Raw genomic sequence first — 21,008 nt, forward strand, 5'->3', positions numbered from 1 at the left:
GGCTCAGTCCCTGGATTGGGAAGATCTCCTGGAAGAGCAGCACAGCACATTCTGCGTATAAGTTAAATAAGCAGGGTGACAATATACAGCCTTGATGTACTCCTTTCCCAATTTTGAATCAGTCAGTTGTTCCATGTCCAGTTTTAACTGTTGCTTCTTGACCCACATACCAGCACCACAATTCAAAAACATCAGTTTTCAGGAGACAAATAAGACGGTCTGGTATTCTCATCTCTTGAAGAATTTTCCAGAGTTTGTTGTGATCCACACAGTCAAAAAGAACTGCCTACCACTCCTCAAAAATCACACACACACACACACACACTCCCTAAGAACAGACAGTCCAACCCCAAAAGCAAAAGACAAGGACAGCGGCTCTCTGACTCCCAGTTCTGAGGAGTTTCTAGAAAGGAAGAGGGTTCCATTCCATCCTGTTCTGCACCTTGCTCCAGCTTTGCACAGAGGGTAAAGAAGTTCTCCGCCAAAACCCAACACTCCCACGGAGGCAGCCAGTGGGCTTTAGCAACGAGGGGGTGAGGGACGGGGAGTTAGGGGAGTCCATATTTTGCCCTCTCACAACCCAAACATCACTTCTTTTCTTCTCTCATGTCTTAAAGAGGAAATGAGAGGGGGCGAGGCGTTCGCGGTCTCCGACAGGAAGCATCCCTGAGTGTAGTGGGGGTTGGGGGGTGGAGGTTGGGGGGCGGTGGGTGGCGCACGCTCTGAACCCAGTGCTCTCGGTTTCCGCGGCAGCAGTTTCTCCCCGCCCGGAGGGGACAGGGGGCGCCCTCTTTCAGCCCCACTTTCCTTCTTATCCTGCAGTCTTGCCCTGCAACCTTCGGCCGCGCGCTCCCGCCGACCCACCCGCACCCAGCCCGCAGCCCCGCGCCTGGTAAGGGGACCCTGGAGGGGGTCCCGGGGTTCTGGGGAGGCGGGGGTGCGGGGGGCGGCGAGGAGCCAAGCAGGAGGGGAGCGGGGGCTGGGGAGGGCGTCTGGAGCCAGCAGTTGAGTCAGGGCTACTGACTTCTGGTGCGACCTCACACCGGTTCCATGCCTCTGGGCTCCCCCGTCAGTGAAACCCGGCGGCGCCGATGGAGAGCGTTGTGGACAACAGCGGGTTCCCAGCGCGACTGAAGCGGGTTTGGGAACCGCTCACTCCGCGTACACAGCCCATCACTTTCCACAGGGCTGAGATCTTTTCCGTGTCGTGTCTACTTCTTAGCTCCTTTGATTTTCATAAGCTTCACAGGGTTTCATAGAGCTTCACTGATAGTCTCTTCCATTTGACAGATGAGAAAAACTGAAATTCACAAGCTGCCCTAAGTAGGTAGAGCGAACATCTTAAGTTTTAGCGTCTTCACTTCTCCAATACCACCCCCGGCCCACCCCTGACAAGCACCACCTCCCAGAGATGTCAGGGCGCAGGAATCCATTCCTAGGGTTCCTTAGGACGAGTACCCTCACTGAGTCACATGTTCTCAACAAAACCTCTCAGTGGACATTGTTTCAAGATCTTGATCTTCTGAAAACCACCCCATTCTCCCCCAGACACACCATACGTTTCTTGCGACACAATGTAGAACTTGATTCTATGACAGAGAGACCCCAGGGTGTACAAGAAACATCCCTTGGTCTGCTGTCAACCCCCTGTGAGCGCCGTGTTATGAAATTATGATGCTAAACTGTGAAACCAGCGATGCTGGGAAACAGTGGGACCAGGGCACACCGGGAAGGAGAAACTCATGAATAAGGAAAATGAAAAATGTTTTAACCTTTCCTAAAACAGCATACATGAGAGAGCCCGCTTTCTCATGGTTTGATAAAATAACGTATTGTCAAGATAACGTCAGATTCGCCCAATTTAAAAATCAGAAGGTATATAATGTTCATTTGCTTCAGTCTCCTCCCTAAATTAGATCCTCCTGCTGTTCCGGTCAAATACCCTTATGATCTCTGCTTGCACATCCTCTCTATCATGATTCCTGATCCCGTTTGGGGAGGATTAAGATTTTCTTTGTGGAGAAAAAAATCTGCCTCCATTCTTCATTCCCCCACTTTTCTCTGTTCTGCGATGGACACATGTCACATTGCTTCAGGTTTACAATGCTTCCGGATGTCTTCCTAGGCTTGATTCAGTCCTTTTAATATCCTGTCATTTCGGCATCTCCATCAGTATCCTTTCTGACTAGTCTCTGGACACTTTAGTATTTATTAATATCCACCCCCCAAAAAAAAATCCATTTTTCAGTGGGATGTGTCTCCCCGGTGGCCTGACCCACTCAGAAGATGGTTCAGGAGGATGGTGCTGCACCTCTGCTCACCAACCAGAAAATTGACGGCGTTTTGTGGCAGCCACAGAGCTCCATTTGGGTCACACAGATCATCAAGCCACGGAAAAACACCAGATCGTTTAAAACTGAAATCCTTCCATTCTGAACAACTTCTCCCCGCTGCAATTTTACGTTTGAATTTTTTTTAAAAATGCACCCAAAATTTTGCAATACACTTCTCTTTGTTGGTTTTAGCGCAAGCTTCCAGCCTGTTGGGTTCAGTTTTGTCTTGACCAGGGATGGCAACATGGTATGTGATGTTCCAAGAGGCTGGTTGACTTTGTAATCGCTTTTCTGCCCTGACAAATCTAAGAGAATATGCAGGCAAAATGTGTCATTTTTTGCTCTTAGCCCAACTCTGGCAGTTGTGTGATCATGGGCAGATCAGTTAAGGTTCAGTTTCCCAATATTTTAATAGAAAATTTAATACCTATCTTGGTCACATCATAGGGAATTTTGAAGAACAATTAAAATAATGGGCATAAAAGAAACTTTAAATTTTAAAATAAATGCACAGAGGATTATTATGATGGTAAAGTTCATCAACATTGTCACCACTATCTTCGTCATTTTTACCACATTGATATACTGATTCCAATATATAGTAAATCTCATCTGAGGTAGAAACGATGTCAGAGAATTTGTTCAGTTTTAGCAAAATCTTGAGTATAATTTATCAGAGGCAAGGACGGAATATGGGAAAAGGTGGTGAAAAAAATGCTCTTCTGGGGGTGAAGGAAGGGAAAGGGGTGTGGGAGAAAAAGGAAAGATAGGAAGTTATCTTAATATATTCTAACAGTGTGACAAGGGATGGTTTCCCTAATGGGGGCCATTTCTAAGCATCTTGACTGAGTGAATAGAAAAATGTAAAAAAGGTAATAATACCAGAATAAACCTAAATAAGCAAATCAGTTATGAAACCCATTCTGAATTCAATGTTAATCAATAAAATGCAAGTTTAAACCAATTAAAACATAAGACATTCTAATGTATGCCTAAAAGGGTAACCAAAAAATTAAAAATCTAGTATTACCAAGTATAAGTGAAGATTTGAGGGATGCTCACATGTGACTACTGCCAGCCTGATAGCAAAAGTCTCCTGGAGTCGGACTTGGCAACATCTAGTCAGGTGGAAGCTGTCCATCCCAGAGATTCTCACATGCACAAGATGTGTGCAGGACTCTTCTGCAGCACTCTTGGTAGTAGCAAGTATGTATTTGGAACACCAAATGCTTGTTAAGAAAGAAATGGATAAAATGTTACATAAATAATGTCACTTGCATAAAAGATTAAAATACCAAAAAGTACTGTATCTTAACTATAGATAGATGTGTATGTACAAGTGTAAATACACAAATGAGATAGATACATAAATATCTCAGAATACTGATTACGTCTGAAAGGAAGAGTGAGAATGAGACTGGAAAGTGGAGGAGTCAAAAAATAAAGAAATGGAGCTATATGAGTAATGCTCTTTTAGTGTTTTCAGTCCAACAGAATAGCAGCAATAACAATGCCAAAATACTGAGATTTGTTCACTGCAAATGGTGGGCATTCATTTCATTCCTCTGTGTATTTCTCTCCTTAAAATGTTTGTTTCATGACTGCATAATCTTTAAGATTGACTAAATAAAATACAGGCTCAGAGTTCATCTTAATTATAGTTGCATATTGCATGCTTGCCTTTTCTAATGCATACTTATCTTTTCTAGCACCAAGAAGAATGACACAATAGCATGCCTCAACTGAATAAAACCTTTATCTCTATGGTTTTGCCAATTTCTGGTGACATCAACTAGGATTTTTTTAAGTGGCTATTGATTTAAACATTTGATTTAAAACTGAGCAGGCAATGACTTTATCCTGAATTTGTCCCGAATGTTGCTGCTGTCCCTCAGTCAGGGCACCAGTTTCTCTTCCCCCAGCTGCTCAGTGGGAGGAGGATGGTGACCATGTCGGCCCTCTCCCCCTTCTCCCTCTCGTGTCCATCCTCAAAGGAGCCCTGGACCCCAGTTCCACACTCCCACTGGGAGCTACATTGTACTTTCCCCTTTGCCACTGGGATGTCCATCTGATACATATAGTTTCTGGGACTGGAAATGCCCGGTACTTCAAACAAACCACTATTCATTTACAGTAATGCAACTTTTATTGTCTAGTCTAGCAAGTTTGCCTACCTTGATTCTAATAATAATAATAATAAAATAATAATAAAAAGTCCAGCTTCTCACTCCTAGAAGAAGGCTTTCTTTATTTCATGCCTTTTCAGCTTGAAAGGAGATAATCAGCTGATGTGTACTCAAACATTTCTTGCTTTCCTGTAGAATGAGAAACAAGCATGAGTTCACTGTGTTAACATATTCTAGCATCACCTGGCTTGCTTAAAGTTATATATGAATATTTGAAAGCAAAATAGAAGTTAGAAAGTTAGCAATGGAAATGCCTCATGAGAGGATAATTATTTTTGGCTGTCTGAATTGGAGGTGTTCTCAGGCCTTACCAAGTCCTATAAGGACACTTGCCTTTATTCCTTTCTTCTTTTTATTCCAGAAGTGAATGGAAGGGCTTCAGAGGAGCAGATACGGAACCATGGCCGAAGGTAAGAAACCCTCCAATTCCTCAGGCTCTCTGGGCACCAGGGGAAGATCACTGTCTTCAAATACTGAGACAGAAGAGAAACCAAATTATTTTAAACTGCAGAAGAAGAAAGCAGCTGTCGTGTTCTTTGAGCTTCCCTGGTAGCTCAGCTGGTAAAGAATCCACCTGCAATGAGGAAGAGGTTGGTTCAGTCCCTGGCTTGGGAAGATCCACTGGAGAACGGAATAGCTAGCCACTCCATTATTCTGGCCTGGGGAATTCCATGGACTGTAGAGTCCTTTCCCTTCTCCAGGGGATCTTCCCAACCCAGGGATCAAACCCAGGTCTCCTGCAATGCAGGCGGATTCTTTACCAGCTGAGCCACAAGGGGAGCCCCAGTATACTCCATGGGGTAGCAAAGAGTCTCGGACACAACTGAGTGACTTTCACTTTCATCTTGTTGTTTATCTTCCCTACCATCAGCACAGCCCACACACCCAAGTGTGAAGCTCTGCCCTTCGAGGTGATGTATGAGAAATGTGACAACAAAACTTCAAGTCAGAAGTCAGGGAATTTGGAACCAGATTGTGAAAATGTTTTTCCCTACCTGTGCTCAGCTGAAAAGAGGGCAGTTTCCCCATGTGTGCATGCTAAGTCACTTCAATTGTGTCCAACTCTTGGCCACCCTCTGGGACTGTAGCCCACCAAGCCCCTCTGTCCATGGGATTTTCCAGGCAAGAATACTGGAGTGAGTTCCTCCAGGGGATCTTCCTGACCCAGGAATCAAACCTGGGTCTCTTGCATCTCCTGCATTGGCAGGCAGATTCTTTACCACTAGTGCCACCTGGGAAGCCCAAAGTTCCCCCACAGAGATTTAGTAATCATGTTTGAAAAAAAAAAATCCAGAATACTTAAGGAAAGGCAGAACCAACACAGAGTAAAAGGAGTAAAATAACAGATTTTGGGAGCCTAGAATGAACTTAATTCATTTGGGCTTATAAGAACTCCAGAAATGCTTGCATTCTCACTCTCTTCATCCCTAGAAGACTTAGTTCTTGGTACAGAGAGACCCTCGCCAACACCACTTATGTTATAATTTCCTGTAATTCTATCAGCCACATCAATGATCTTTCCAAAATATGTATTGCTAATGTTCTTATCTCTTCTTCAGCCACCCATCCAGGGTCATCTGTCAGACTCTGTCCCTGACATCAACCACAAGCCTTCTGTAGGCTCACTTTCCAATATTCAAATCCCTACCCTAAGAGCAGAAACCCAGGGACATTCAGCTGGTCCTCCGTGGGAGGTCACTGGGACTCTAACATCTGAGACTTCCTTTACCCCCAGGGTTCAGATGATTGTTATGAGCAGTCTGTGTGCCTGGGAACTGGTGGGTGAAAAGCAGATGATAATATTTTCTCATTTATGATTTATCCTCACCTCCTTGTAATTTCACCTGAGATTAGCATGAAACTGTCCTAAGTACCATCACAAGAAAAGAAAAGGATCACTTTTCTTTCTGAAAACCTGTGTTTTCGTTGGTCCTGAAGAAGTCCTTGGAGCATCCTTCATAGTGTAGTGGTTCTGGCTTTTGGGTATGGGTCCAAGTTTGGGCTCCCAATGTAGGCTTCCTACCAGTCAAGAGCCCCCTAAAGTTGTATGCAAACATCTGTATAATTTTCATATCACTGTTTGGCAGAGAGAGGTCCATAGCTTTCATGAGATACCATGAAAGGTCAGGGACAGAAAAATCTGGAGAATCACTAACTTTACCAACAAAGACCTACTGTATGGCACAGAGAACTCTGCTCAATAGTCTAAGTAATCTAAATGGAAAAGAATTTGAAAAAGAATAGATATACATGTAGGTATAACTGAATCACTTTGCTGTACACCTGAAACTGAAGCAACAATGCTCATCAACTTTTTGTTCAGTCGCTCAGTCACGACCTCCTCTGAAACCCCATGGACTGAAGCACACCAAGCGTCCCTGTCCTTCACCATCTCCCAGAGTTTACTCAAACTCACATCCACTGAGTCCATGATGCCACCCAACCATCTCATCCTTTGTTGTTCTCTTCTCCTCCTGCCTTCAGTCTTTCCCAGCATCAGGGTCTTTTCTACTGAGTCAGCTCTTCTTTGCATCGGGTGGCCAAAGTATTGGAGTTTCAGCTTCAGCATCAGTCCTTCCAATGAACACCCAGGACTGATCTCCTCTAGGATGGACCGGGTTGGATCTCCTTGCAGTCCAAGGGACTCTCAAGAGTCTTCTCCAGTACCACAGTTTGAAAGCATCAATTCTTCAGTGCTCAACCTTCTTTATGGTCCAACTCTCACATCTGTACATGACTACTGGAAAAACCATAGCTTTGACTATACAGACCTTTGTTGGCAAAGTGATGTCTCTGCTTTTTAATACACTGTCTAGGTTTGTCATAGCTTTTCTTCCAAGGACGGCAAACATCTTTTAATTTCATGGCTGAAGTCACCATCTGCAGTGATTTTGGAGCCCAAGAAAATAAAGTCTCTCATTGTTTCCATTGTTTCCCCATCTATTTGCCGTAAAGTGGTGGGACCGGTGCCATGATCTTAGTTTTTTGAATGTTGAGTTTTAAGCCAGCTCGTTATCTGCTCCAAGAGTAAATAAAAATTTTAAATTAAAGGAAAAAAAAAGAATCACTACCGTGGTAAAACAAGAAAATTCTTTTTCTTTTACAGGCGGGATAGAACATCAGGGCTTTGAACCCTCCTCCTCCTTGAGGATCATCCTGGTAGGGAAAACAGGCAGCGGGAGAAGTGCCACCGGGAACAGCATCCTCTGCCAGCCCGTGTTTGAGTCCAAGCTGGGGGCCCAGTCGGTGACCAGGAAGTGTCAGAGGGCAACAGGCACGTGGAATGGGAGGAGCATCCTGGTGGTGGACACGCCCCCCATCTTTGAGGCTGAGGCCCAGGATCAAGAGGTGTACCAGAACATTGGATCCTGCTATCTGCTGTCGGTGCCAGGGCCCCACGTGCTGCTGCTGGTAACCCAGCTGGGGCGCTTCACCGAGCAGGACGCGGTGGCCGTGACCAGGGTGAAGGAGGTCTTTGGGGCGGGAGCCGAGAGATACATGGTCGTCCTCTTCACCCACAAAGAGGACTTGGCGGGCGGATCCTTGGATGAGTACTTGGCAAACACAGACAACCTCAGGCTGAGGAGCCTGGTCCGGGAGTGTGGGCGGAGGTACTGCGCCTTCAACAACCGGGCCTCCGGGGATGAGCAGAGAGAGCAGCTGGCCCAGCTGATGGCCGTGATCGAGGGGCTGGAGCGGGAGCACCAGGGCGCCTTCCTCACCAACGAGCTCTTCTTTGATGCACAGATGCTCCAGCAGATGGGGGGTGGCGCCCATGGAGAAGATTACAGGCAATACCTGGACAAGGTACGGCTGCAGGTTGCAAAGCAAAAGCAAGACCTGAAAGAGACTGAGACAAACTGTGCCTTCAAGGCGCTCCTCCGACTCAAAGCCTGGATCGTTTCTCATGCCAAAATATTTGTTCTTCTTGTCCTATGCCTTTTTATTTTTCTTGCCATTGTAATTATTTTCTCTAGTATCCATCAAGGTTGAGCATTTTCAGATGACATCTGCCGTCAGCTTCCATTTTTTTCAGAGTCAGTACATCACCGACTCAATGGACATGGGTTTGGGTGGGCTCCAGGAGTTGGTGATGGACAGGGAGGCCTGGCGTGCTGCAGTTCATGGGGTCGCAAAGAGTCAGACACGACTGAGCGACTGAACTTAACTGATATATATCTATATTGGTCAGAAACTTTATTTGCTTTTTAAATAATTTCACTTTCAATTTCACTTCCTTGCATCAGACATACCATCCCTTTTCTTCAGTTGCTTTTTAGGTAAATAAAATGCAAAGGGGGAAAAAATCTCATTCTGTTGTGTTAAAATGGTGAAGGCAAATAATAAACTAAATCCACAACATCAAGAAATATCGACGAGTTTGCGTAAAGGAAAGTAAGTGGACTGACATGCTGTGTGAGCAAGCATCTCACCGGGGACCTACTTTTTACAGTTGAAATTGCTTATTTTATATGAAACATACTCTGATTTCCTTGTAGGTTGTAAAAAAAAATAATTATACACTCCACAAGAGAGAAAGACTAGGGTGTTCTGGGACTTCTCTGGGGTGTGAAGAGGCTGGGGGATAAAGGAAGAAGGCCCTGGAGATGGGTGGGGAGGAAGATCTCCGCATAGCCAGCCACTGGGAAATTAAAGAACCAGAAATCCTTAGAGCAGAGATGGACAAGAGCCAGATGGTGAGTGTAGGAATTCAGACGTAGCCAGCCATCTGGTCTCCTTCAACACCCAACCGTCCTCTTGAGTACAAAAGCCACCCTGGACAAGAAGGAAGTGACCTGCAAGGCTGCATTCCCTACAAGTTTAGAAATTTGAATTGCATGAACTTTTCATATGTGGCGATGAAACATTCTGCTTCTTTTGATTTATTCACGCTTTAAAAAAATGTAAAAGCCTTCCTCAGCTCACAGATTATACAGACCTGGCCTCAACCTGGATTTGCTCTGCAGGCTGTGGTTTGCCCACTCCCGTCTTAGAAGAGATTTTCTATCATGGGTTGAGCTGGGATGTAGTGGAACATCTTGAACCCCAAGGTCAGCACAATCGTGTGTGATACCTGTAGAAATTTGGGGAAAGGGTGGCATTGCACATTTCAGTGGTAAAAAAGAGTAGTGGGCAGACACTGGGATGAAGTCTGAGTGGTGGTCACCAAGTGAGTGGAAAGAGGAAATCAGATGAGGAAGGGTCTGGGTGACCCCTTCCCAACTTCTCCTTCTATGGGATAGCTGCCCATCCCTTCGTACCCCCTCCCTCCAGGACTGACTTCAGGCAGAGGGAGCAGGCAAGCCATTCGGTATCACAGTAATCCAAGTCTGTGTCCCAACCAGTAATGCTGGGTCAGACAGGAGATTGAGAATCACTGGAGGAGGCAGGGAGGGACCAGGCTGGGCGAGGCCCTAGGCGGGTTCAAAGGCTTTCTCCCCGAGGTTTTTAAGCAGGTTAGGAATTTCAGGAAGATCATGCTGCAGCAATGTGGTAGTTGGACTAAATAAGTGTGAGCCTAGGAACATGGCTTCACACCCAGAAGAAAAGAATTCCATCTCAGCCATCCATTGGGGCCTGAGCCATAATGGGAAGTGTGGGGATGGAGAGGACATGACAGGAATGGGGACACTGAGGGGATGAGTTGACACAGAGTGGCACTGATATCAAGGTCGGGAGGGAGCCAGCTTTCTGTCTTGACCACCGGGGACCTTGGCTCCCCCCACTGCCAGGGCCCTCAGAGGAGACTGGGCTGAGCAGAGGAAGGTGGAGACTTCAGATCTGGTGGAGTGAACCTAGAAGCCCTCTGGACTGGGCCATCTCCTCCTCCCTCCAGTGAAGGCACTGGACCAGGGAAACTCACTTAAGAAAGTATTTGGGAGCAGGGCTGTGGGAGGGTGGCCTCCCTCCAGGGATGCAGATGATTGGTTCCCAGGCCTCGCGGCAATGAGAAAGCATCTCTCACCCCAGGAGCAGCGTTTCTCAGTGATCCAGATGGCATTCCTCCTTTGTTGACTTTCTAGGGGAGTAAAGCTGGAGGGTGATCCCAGGAATATTTTGCCATAGAGGAGGAGACAGTGTCGTGCTCCACCTTGACTCACACATGGATGTTCCCCAACATAACCTCTTGGAAAGTGTTCAAATATGAGCACTGAATCTCCCTCAAAAGGTGAAGGAAGCACAGAAAAAACCACCCGGGGGCATCCCATTTCCTCAGCCCCTCCTTTTGTCATTTTCAGGATAATTCATTCCAGGGGTTTTTCACATTCTTGGGATGCAGTGAATTTCCTTGAAGTGGGAGCTTTAGATATAGGCAGAGGTCTCCCCTGTCACCTGATAAAAGAGAAATTCATTTATTTATTCTCAATTCACTTTTTTGGCAGGAAGCATGAAAACACGGGTGTTCTGATAAATTTCAGGATTTCTTTTAAAGAGATATGAAGAACTCTTTATTAGTTCAAATGTTTTCAAGTGCAGGTAAAAGAGACCCCCAACTCCAATGGCTTAAGTAATAAGGGAATTTATTGGCTGACAGAATCAGAAATCAGAGATGGGGTGGGCTTCAGGGCTGGTTGATTTAGGGTCTAGGGTTGATTCCATTACTCTGCTCAGCTTTGAAATGTTGGGTAAGGTGGCCGTGGAGAAAAAGAGAGTAAGCCAGGCATTCAGGCAGAGAAAGATTTATTATAGGAAGAAAGAAAGAAAGTGACTGGCTTTAGAGAAAAACCAGTGCCCTCCCTTTACAGCCAACCCTTCTTATACCTTATTGATGGGAAATTGTGCCCTGAAGGGAGGGGGCCTTAGTTTATCTTTAGCCTGCAGGTGGGGTCTTGTGGTCACATAGTTGAAGGGGTCTCAAAGTTGCGGGGTCACGTAGTCTTGAGAAACTAGCACCAGCAGGGAGAAACAGGATATTGCCTTCAGGAAAAACAGGACGCCCACCAGGCCAATGTGGCCACTGTGACTTCATCTCGTTTGTCAGGGCACCACATGGGCCATATTTTAACTATATGTATGAGCCCCTTGTGAACCCTAACATTTTGCCTTCAACCTCACATGGCTGCTGTCTTTCCATGCCTTGCACTCAGATGCCATAGTGTCCCGAGGAAGAAGAGGCTGTCTCTCTATGGAAGTCTCTGCTGGGCAAGGAGATACTCTCTGGCCCCACCTCTGCAGACTTTTACTCACTTCCCATTGGCTCAACTTTGGTCTCAGGCCCTTGACTGAGCTGGTCACTGCAAAGAAAATGTGATGGTACATACACCAGCCAGGGACCCCTGAAACTCAGTCGTTGTCTTGTTCTGAAGCACGTGGCTTCACCAAGGAAGCTGTGGAGGCATGAACCAAGCCAGAAATCTACAAGGAAGGAGGGTCGGGGGAGCTGCAGAGACGGCAAACCATGTCCTCAGCAGACCAGGAGACTTTATTTCTGAATTAAACAATGAATCCATGAGGTGATATTTGAGAAATGGCTCTGCCACACAGATGTCACACAGAATTAAAGCTGGTACAGGATGATCAGTAGAATAAGAAGAAAAAGTAAACTACACCAAGCAAGACAAACACAAAGCTCATAATTCACAGTGATCCAGGCTTTGAGTCGGAAGACTGTCTTGAAGGCACAGTTTCTCTCAGCCTCTTTCAGGCCTTGCTTTTGCTTTGCAACCTGCAGCCGTACCTTGTCCAGGTAGTGCCTCTGACCTTCTGCATGGGCGCCACCCCCCATCTGCTGGAGCATCTGTGCATCAAAGAAGAGCTCGTTGGTGAGGAAGGCGCCCTGGTGCTCCCGCTCCAGCCCCTCGATCACGGCCATCAGCTGGGCCAGCTGTTCTCTCTGCTCATCCCCGGAGGCCCGGTTGTTGAAGGCGCAGTACCTCTGCCCACACTTCCGGACCAGGCTCCTCAGCCTGAGGTTGTCTGTGTTTGCCACGTATTCATCCAAGGATCCACCATCTAAGTCCTCCTTGTGGGTGAAGAGGACGACCATGTATCTCTCGGCTCCCGCCCCAAAGACCTCCTTCACCCTGGTCACGGCCACCACGTCCTGTTCAGTGAAGCGCCCCAGCTGGGTTACCAGCAGCAGCACATGGGGCCCTGGCACCGACAGCAGATAGCAGGATCCAATGTTCTGGTACACCTCTTGATCCTGGGCCTCAGCCTCAAAGATGGGGGGCGTGTCCACCACCAGGATGCTCCTCCCATTCCACGTGCCTGTTGCCCTCTGACACTTCCTGGTCACCGACTGGGCCCCCAGCTTGGACTCAAACACGGGCTGGCAGAGGATGCTGTTCCCGGTGGCACTTCTCCCGCTGCCTGTTTTCCCTACCAGATGATCCTCAAAGAAGATGATCCTGGATTTAAGCTCTCTCCTCCTCCACCTGTCACAGCACATGAAAAGTTAATGTGCAATCCTTGTGGGCTGAATGTGTCCCCCCCCAAAAAAAATTCATATGTGAAACACTGATCCTCAACGTGATGGTCACTGGTGGTCAGGTCTTTGGGAGGTGATGAGGTCTAGATGAGGGCATGAGGATGAAACTCCATAATGGAATTAGTGTCCTTCTAAGAAATCAAGGACTATATTCATTAGAAGGACTGATGCTGAAGCTGAAGCTCCAATATTTTGGCCACTTGATGCAAAGAGCCAACTCTTTGGAAAAGACCCAACTCATTGGAAAAGGCTGGGAAAGACTGAGGGCAGGAGGAGAAGAGGGTGACAGAGGATGAGATGGTTGAATGGCATCACTGACTCAATGAATGTGAGTTTGAGCAAACCCTGGGAGATGGTGAAGAACAGGGAAGGCTGTCCAGGACAGGCATGCTGCAGTCCTTGGGGTCACAAAGAGTTGGACACCACTTAGCGACTGAACAACAACAAAGAAGAGAAAGAGACTGCTCTCTGTCCATCAGATGTGGACACAGCAACCAGGAGGTGGCTTCTCCCCAGACACCAAATCCCCTACACCTTGATCTTGGACCTCCCAGGCTCCAGAAAGTCAGAAATAAATATTTCTTGGTTACCACACAGTCTCTGCTATTTGTTTTAGCAGTTTTAACTGACAAAAAGAGTAATACATGCCTCTTGAGGAGGAAGGGAACAAAAGAAAAAAAAGGAAAATATTTCAAAGGACTGGCACACCTGGATCAATTTGGCTATCACACCCTTTATTCTCACCATGGACCTGGGCTCAGAGTAAATATTCTTATATAGAGAAAAAGGGAGCTCACACAGGGCTGGTAGAATAAATCACCCAGGATGGCCAAAGTCTTTAGGATTGATCTTTCCAGGATGCTGGACTCTCCAACCTTTCCAGAACCTTCTCCCTATTCAGTTCCCACCCAGAAGTCTTTCTGATGCTCCGAGCTTCCTATAACCACTGAATTAAATATTCGTCCCATACTTTCAACTCCTCCCATCCCTGCCTGGTCTCCGTTTTGTCACATGGCAGAGTTTTCTATGAAAAAAAACATATCCTCAGTAAGGAGAGTATGACAGCAAATAGCCTAGTAAGTTCTATTTCCTGGGGAAATACATTTTCTTTGTCTTCAGGTGACTCTAGTCTTGTACCTTTCACTGCAGGTGGGAACTTGGCTGCCCCCGTGCTGTGCTCATGGCCCCCCAGTGTCGTGAAGGTCTCCTCCAGAACTTACCTGTGGTGCAGCTGTCTCTTCCACCCTGCCGAAACCTTTCCATTTTGTTCTAGGGAGAGAACAGGCAAGGATTGTTCAGACTGGAGTTGGATGTGACATCCAGCACAAAAGACCACATTTTATAGACAGGAGACTGAAGGGGGCAAAAAGCAACTGCTGAAGGTCAACATAATTTAAAGGATGTGCTGAGACTAAAACCGAAGTCTACTGACCCTCTGTCACTCTTGGCACTAGATCAAGGCTCCTAGTGAAGAGTATATAAGACAGTCCCAACATGAGAGCACCGACACGTGGTTTCCCACCACTGGTATTTAGTTACTGACAAGATGCACTGAAAAACGTGTTGTCCACCCAGAAAACCAAACATGGAAGCTGGTCATTTCCTGGCATCCTGGCTCTCTGCCTTGAGGGTCTCAGTCCTGTCCTGAGTCCCAAACTCAAGATTGCCTGGCAAAGTTCCTCCCTTTGGTAAGTTCACAAAAGAAGCTCTTCCCTAAGTTCTTCCATGGTGATCATGGTGTGGAGGGTCACCAATCATCCCAGTTTGCCCTGGACAGAGAGGGTCCCCTGATCAAAGGAGCATCAGTGTTGAAACTGGGGGAGTCCCAGGTGTTGGTCATGGCAGAAGCAGGAGATGGTCATGAGTCCAGGTGGGCAGGAGGGTAGACCAGACATCCGGTAAACAGAGGAACACCTGATTTGTTAGGTTCAGATCAGCTGTTGTTACCAAAGATCTACGCTTCTATGTTCTCAGCTCAAACAGTCCTAGACCAGTAACTACCACAGGGCCATCTCTCTTGAGCCCTCTCCTTCTTTCACTGTCCCCCATATGCCTTTTTCTTGATCTTTCTCTTTCTTCCCACCTCCTACTTCTTGTGCTCAGTGAGGGGGTCCACTGAGGCCCCACCCAAGGATGACTACTCAAGCTTCATTACTGAGAAAGTTCTTCACAACCCTTTCCAAAACTACATCAGAACCTTGCTGTGTGCAAACTTTTAGAGTATTTTCTAAAGCTCAAGGAGTTAATGCTAAAGAATGAATCTCTAATTGTGGAATTTCAGTATCTAGGACAGATGAACCAAAAAAAAAAAAAAAGTTGTGGAATAAGTGAATTTCCTCCACCATCCATGGGATCACACCATATAGAGTATTATCTAACCTCTCCATCTGTGAAATTGGCTGCAATGATTACCTTTGAAGGAAAGTCAACATTCAGCTTCTGTCAGTTTCCAGATAATATTTTGTAATTAATTCTAATGGTATTGTATTTTTCAAGCCAAAAGACAATTCTGCCTCAAGACTTCATTGTCACCTCCTGCCTGAGTTTCCAGCCTGCCAGTCTGCCCTACAAATTTCAGACCTACCATCCCCCATAATCGTGTGAGCCAATTCCTTCAATTAAATTTCTTCATACATATATCCTATTGGTTCTGTTTTTCTAGAGAAAACTGATACTTCAATTCAGCTAATTCTCTATGTTGAAACTCGGAAAAGGAACAAACCTGAAAATAATTCTTATCTTTGGCTGGATCTTTTCAAGGAGGATTTTTAAACATATTGCATAGGGGTGGCAAATGGGAGAACCAGGTTTTATTTTAGGTATCAGCTTGTTTTCTGTGCTGATGATCTTGAAACCAGGTGTTCTATTTTCTCACATACTGCCCTTGGGTCATCTTGAATGGTGGTCTCCAGAGAGGACCACTGAGGAGGGGCTCCCGAGCATCTGAAGGTACCACACAGGTGCCAGGTAAGTGACTAGAGTGATGAGGGGCAGAGAAGGTGATGCTGAAAGAGCTGCAGAAAGGGGAACTGGAGCGGGGGTGGCTGGAGATGATATGCCTGGACTCATAGAGAAATCAAATGATGCTGTCCACATCTTTTAAATATGAGGAAACTGAGGCTTCAGGGGGTAGGTAATACAGCAATGGCATGAAGCAGCCTGCACCCAGGACTGGTGTTGAAGGGATATCAGAGAGAGATGGCAACTCTTTCGCTGTGTCTCCTGGCCAATTTAGAATGCAGGCAGTACCAGAGCATGCCACCTGCCCTGCGTGTTGGAAGAGACTGGTCCCCTCGGGCTGCCCCTAAGTCCCTTAGGAACAGGTCAAGCAGAGCTATTCACATGGTATGTATGACCAAGCAACTGGTAGCCAGCCATCTCTTCCAAGAATAAGAAGCTTAAATTGCTGCTCTCTTTGAGCCTAGCCTGAGCAGAAAGAGAAGTTTTTTTAAAAGGTGGCGGGGGGGGGAGGGGCCTTCTCAAGAACCATCTTTCTCAACTATTTTTTGAAGGTTTATTTCTTCTTTCTAGCTTAGTGTAAATGGCCACACCTCTGATGAGAAGGCTGCCACCATGTCCCAGCTGCACCCTCTCCCCTGCTCTGTCCCCTGAAGACCCCTGTGCCCATCAGTCCCCTCCCAACATCACCATCACCACGCTTCCTCCTGCCAACAACCCAGCTCCCTCGCTTTAAAGCCATCATCCCTTCATTCATTCATTTAAGCACTACTAAACACTTCTCTTCCTACACTTGGAAGACAGCTGGACCAGTTTAGAGAACAGCTCCTTGCAGAGACTGGGAAAGAAGGTGATTCCTTCTACCATGCTTGGATAACCCCACTTGCCACCACATCTCCACTGGGCAGAGCTGAAAGGGGAACATGAGGATGGCAAAGATAGAGGCACTCTTGCTAAAATTGTGAAACTGATTCAGTTTCAGGAAAATACAGAAACTGGCCTGAAATGGACCAAAACCTGGGCAGATTATCTTACTCTTTGCCAAAAGCATTAGGAATCTCCTCCTACTGGCCCCATAGGAGAGTGGTGGAGAGTGTGACACCCTGATTCAGAATCATAGACAAGGTAGCATGGTGAGACACTGTTCCCATCCCAGGGAGCCAAGCAGGATAATCCTCCAGGAATAACGCCCTCATGACCCCATTCTGGCTAATGAAGGAGATAAATCATTTTTAAACCTGTAAATTGTATTTCTTTCTCAGAAATAAAGTACATGCTTTACCTGAGCAGATCATCTTGAATCCTGTTCCTAAAAATTTCTCCCCTCTTGAAAATAGAAATTTTTCTTCCAGTTAAGCAGTGTATGCAACAGAAACAAGCAACAGATAGTTGGGGAGTTTGTGGTGGACACGTACCCACTGCTAGGTTTTAAATGGATAGCCAACAAGGATCTACAGAAGAGTCCATGGAACTCTGTTCAATGTTGTGTTGTGCCCTGGATGGGAGGGGAGTCTGAGGGAGAATGGATACATGTGATTGTATGACTGGGTCCCTTCACTGTTCACTTGAAACTGTCACAACATTGTTTGTTCATTGGCTATACCCCAATACAAAGTAAAATTAAAAAGTAAATAAATAAAAATTAGCCATCAACATTCTAAAGATAAGGAATTTCACCTTTAAAAATCTGAATTTATGTGGTTACCAGTGGAAAAACTGGGGCGGGGTGGTGGGGGGGAGGAACAAATTGGGAGATTGGATTGACATATATACACTAATATATATATATTATATATATATATATTATATATAGATAGATAGATAGATAACAAATTAGGACCTAATGTATATAACACAGGGAACTCAACTCAATACTCTGTAATGAACTATATGGGAAAAGAATCTAAAAAAGTGGATATATGTGTATGTATAACTGATTCATTTTGCTGTACAGCAGAAACTAACACAATATTGTAAATCAACTATACTCCAATAAAAAAAATTTTACATCCAAAACAAAAAAGACAGAGAGAAGCAAAAGACATCAAGTCAGATTAAAATAGCAAGGCAGTTTTTCAGCCCGTTTTTCAAAGGACATCCTGTGACTTCAGGGAGCAGGTCAGACCCTCCTCCCAGCAATGTGCAGAAAATTCGATAGGTCCTGGTGGCTCAGACAGTAAAGAATCTGACTCCATTGCAGGAGACCAAGGTTCAATCCCTGGGTGGGAAAGATCCCTTGGAGAAGGGAATCACACCCCACTCCAGTATACTTGCCTGGAGAATCCCATGGACAGAGGAGCCTGGTGGGTTACAGTCCATGGGGGTCACAAAAAGTCAGACTTGACTGAGCAACTAACACAGACATGCATGAAGCAGCCACTATGTGCATATGTGAAAATGCTTTTGCACAAGCACAAGAAATAAGCAAGCTAGTATCACCAGAGGGCTACTGTCTGAGCTCATTATGCTCCATATTTTAGGTTCTGAAAAGTATGGGCTTCCCCTATGGCTCAGCAGGTAAAGACTCTACCTGCAACATACAGGAGATGTGAGTTGGATCCCTGGGTTGGGAAGATCCCCTAGAGGAGGAAATGGCAACCCATTCCAGCATTCTTGCCACTATTACACTAGTCCGATGGATTGATACAATCATTTCTGAAAAGTATAGTACCAGTAATATTTTCTCTTGCAGTAAATTTGGGGCTTTAGGCTACATAATTCCTGACCCTAATAATTTTGAAATAATGAAACTGAGGCTTTGAAAGATCAAGTGTGCAGGCTGACCCAGACTGTTACTGGGAGAACCACGTTGAGAGGGAGGGAGGGGGAAAGAGAGAGAGACAGAGAGAAGAACAAACCTTGTCACCTGCTAGATGCTGCAAAGTTCTGCAAGTTCTCAGACAATCTTGCTGCAATCTTCCTTCCTCTCCAGGCAGCCTCTTTCTTTGGCTTCTAGTCTCATCACAGAAACACAAGATCAGTGGGTGATGAAAAAAACCTGGCCACCGATCCTATCTGCCAGAGACAGAGAAGGACCAGTCCCCCAGGGTAGGCAAAGAACAACGCATGGGTTTCCTCACCAAGCCATCCTTGGAGAATGATTCAAATGACCTCAGAGGCAGATAGACCCAAAGAAGAGGGTTTTTTTTTTATTTTGGTTTTGTTTTCTTTTTAATAACATGCCATTTCCTTCTCCCCACCACATCTCTATAAGGCTTTTGTGCAAAACAAGTTCTCTACCTGAGTTAGTCTGGAGACCCAGGGGAGCCAATGAACATCTGGGGCATAGCTGCACCCCAAACCAAGTATTTGCGCCTTTCACTGGCCTGAAGTGGACCAACAGGCATCTCCGCTCATCCACCATTTACCTCTTCTGCATAGATAGTTCTTTTATGTAACTCCAGATGGCAGCGAAGGCTGAACTCAAGCAGGCATCTTGCTTGAGATCTTCTGTGGATCTGGGCCCCTTGTTTCTCTGTCAAATGCCCTGCCCTCAAGTTAGTCGTGTTTTGACTTGCACGCATGTTAAATTGTCTCAGTCATAACCAAGTCTTTGCGACTCTATTGACTGTAGCCCATCAGGCTCCTCTGTCCATGGGATTCTCCAGGCGAGAATACTGGAGTGGGTTGCTGTGCCCTCCTCCAGGGATCTTCCCCACCCAGGGATCAAACCCATGTCTCTTATGTCTCCTGCATTGTCAGGCAGGTTCTTTACCACTAGCACCACCTGGGAAGCAAGGTGCGTACTCATGCAAATTACCATGAAAGTTGGAGTTCGATAATCTTCTGTGTAGGTTTTTTTACTACTCACATATGAAAACTATCTGAGATTGAACCCATGCCTCCTGAAGCTCCTGCATTGGCGGGAGGATTCAGGGGGAAGCAAAGTTTGGTAGATTTCTTCATCTGGGTGGACTTGTATTTCCATGGAAGCCAGGGACACATCTGTCCCCACCCACAGTATGATCTAGGCAAAGTGACAAGTATTTAAGGGGATGCCCTGGCGGCCTCCCACTTCCTCTGCTTCCTGGGGGCCCCAGGGCTGAAGCACCTCTCTGGAGACATTCTTAGGGTGAAGGGGGCATTACCAGCCCATTTGGGTTCAGATCAACTCTGGGAAAGCAACGCTAAATGGGACATAGAGATAGAGGTAACTCTTGGTTCATTTGCTTAGCTTGCAGAAGTGTGCTAAGTCATTTCAGTCGTGTCCCACTCTTTGCAACCCCATGGACCATAGCCCTCAGGCTCCTCCATCCATAGAATTTTCCAGGCAAGAATACTGGAGTGGGTTGCCATTTCCTCCTCCAGGGGATCTTTCTGACCCAGGGATCAAACCTGCATCTCCTGTGTCTCCTGCATTGCAGACGGATTCTTTATTTGCTCAGCCATAATGCAGTTTAACACCCACATTTCACATTTACAGTGAAAGCCACACTTAACTTACAAACTATCCATCAATATTAATGCTGTAACTTTAACTTTTCAAATAATACTGTTACACTGAATGTGGTGGATACATGCCCTCCTACCATAGAGGACAGAAAAGCTTGCTTTTAACATACAGAAGACATTATTTTCTCTTTGCTAGCTAGAAAAGCCTCTGATATCTCATTCTTGCCCAGGGCGGGGGTGGCATGAGGAGAAGAGAGTTAAAAATCAACTCTTCTAAAACAAAATTATTTTGCTACACATTTAACTCTTAACTGGTTTATCATGAATATTTTTATGCCTGAAGTCAACTTGTTCAGTCATCTCAGCACATATTTTGCAAATACTTGGGACATTGCTCAAAGGAATCAAATCTACATCTGCCTTGTGAGTTTTAATGGTTAAGGTAACCTGGTCTTTTCACCTGTCTTAAGCTACTGGTGCCCCATACCATAAAGACTACAGGTCCTGACTAGCTACTTTCTGTGCATTAGAGAAAATGCAAATTAATCATTAAAAAAAAATCATCTTGGTTCTGTCTTCAGGCATTTTCTCAGCTACAGCAAAGGGTGAGATGGGATGGCCTTCTATTGGGGACAGTTGTACACTTTTTCCTTTAGACAGCCTCTTTATACTCTTAGCTGGTATTTTCTGTTAAATTGTATGTGTTTT

The 21,008-nt window shown here is 45.8% G+C and overlaps 2 protein-coding genes and 1 long non-coding RNA gene across 6 annotated transcripts; 1 reads left to right on the top strand and 2 right to left on the bottom strand.

Moving 5' to 3' along the window:
• Nucleotides 1-742: 742 nt before the first annotated feature.
• Nucleotides 743-8,889, top strand: LOC110123118 (GTPase IMAP family member 5-like). 2 transcript variants are annotated; one of them, XM_070464676.1, is made up of 4 exons: nucleotides 777-892; nucleotides 2,526-2,580; nucleotides 4,881-4,929; nucleotides 7,626-8,889. In XM_070464676.1, the coding sequence occupies exons 3-4, from the start codon at nucleotides 4,887-4,889 to the stop codon at nucleotides 8,510-8,512; spliced, it is 930 nt and encodes a 309-aa protein (XP_070320777.1). In that variant the 5' UTR covers nucleotides 777-892; nucleotides 2,526-2,580; nucleotides 4,881-4,886; the 3' UTR covers nucleotides 8,513-8,889. The 2 variants fall into 2 exon arrangements, with proteins under 2 accessions (XP_070320776.1, XP_070320777.1); XM_070464675.1 differs by lacking the exon at nucleotides 2,526-2,580 and having other exon boundaries at nucleotides 743-892.
• LOC139034227 (uncharacterized) lies at nucleotides 869-5,736 on the bottom strand. 3 transcript variants are annotated; one of them, XR_011486648.1, is made up of 4 exons: nucleotides 4,853-5,736; nucleotides 4,508-4,648; nucleotides 3,396-3,562; nucleotides 869-1,319 (listed from the first exon to the last, which is right to left on the bottom strand). It is a non-coding gene; the product is annotated as an uncharacterized lncRNA (long non-coding RNA). The 3 variants fall into 3 exon arrangements; XR_011486647.1 differs by having other exon boundaries at nucleotides 3,364-3,562; nucleotides 4,853-5,735; XR_011486646.1 differs by lacking the exon at nucleotides 869-1,319 and having other exon boundaries at nucleotides 2,719-3,562; nucleotides 4,853-5,733.
• A 3,032-nt stretch (nucleotides 8,890-11,921) lies between the features above and the next one.
• On the bottom strand, nucleotides 11,922-19,255 carry LOC110123119 (GTPase IMAP family member 5-like). Its single transcript, XM_070464677.1, has 4 exons — nucleotides 19,250-19,255; nucleotides 18,775-18,919; nucleotides 14,171-14,219; nucleotides 11,922-12,897 (listed from the first exon to the last, which is right to left on the bottom strand). The coding sequence occupies exons 1-4, from the start codon at nucleotides 19,253-19,255 to the stop codon at nucleotides 12,018-12,020; spliced, it is 1,080 nt and encodes a 359-aa protein (XP_070320778.1). The 3' UTR covers nucleotides 11,922-12,017.
• Nucleotides 19,256-21,008: the final 1,753 nt, after the last annotated feature.

The sequence above is a fragment of the Odocoileus virginianus genome, unplaced genomic scaffold (genome assembly GCF_023699985.2).
Source record: "Odocoileus virginianus isolate 20LAN1187 ecotype Illinois unplaced genomic scaffold, Ovbor_1.2 Unplaced_Contig_57, whole genome shotgun sequence".
Classification (NCBI taxonomy): domain Eukaryota; kingdom Metazoa; phylum Chordata; class Mammalia; order Artiodactyla; family Cervidae; genus Odocoileus; species Odocoileus virginianus.

Excerpts from the sequence above, each read along its gene's own strand:
- LOC110123119 (XM_070464677.1), bottom strand. Across the intron at positions 14,220-18,774 it reads AACTTTGCAGCATCTAGCAG|AACAAAATGGAAAGGTTTCG; the intron begins GTGACAAGGTTT and ends TTCTCTCCCTAG. Across the intron at positions 12,898-14,170 it reads AAGAGACAGCTGCACCACAG|GTGGAGGAGGAGAGAGCTTA; the intron begins GTAAGTTCTGGA and ends GTGCTGTGACAG.
- LOC110123118 (XM_070464675.1), top strand. The coding sequence starts at position 4,887 with ATGGAAGGGCTTCAGAGGAGCAGATACGGAACCATGGCCGAAG. Across the intron at positions 4,930-7,625 it reads ATACGGAACCATGGCCGAAG|GCGGGATAGAACATCAGGGC; the intron begins GTAAGAAACCCT and ends TTTCTTTTACAG.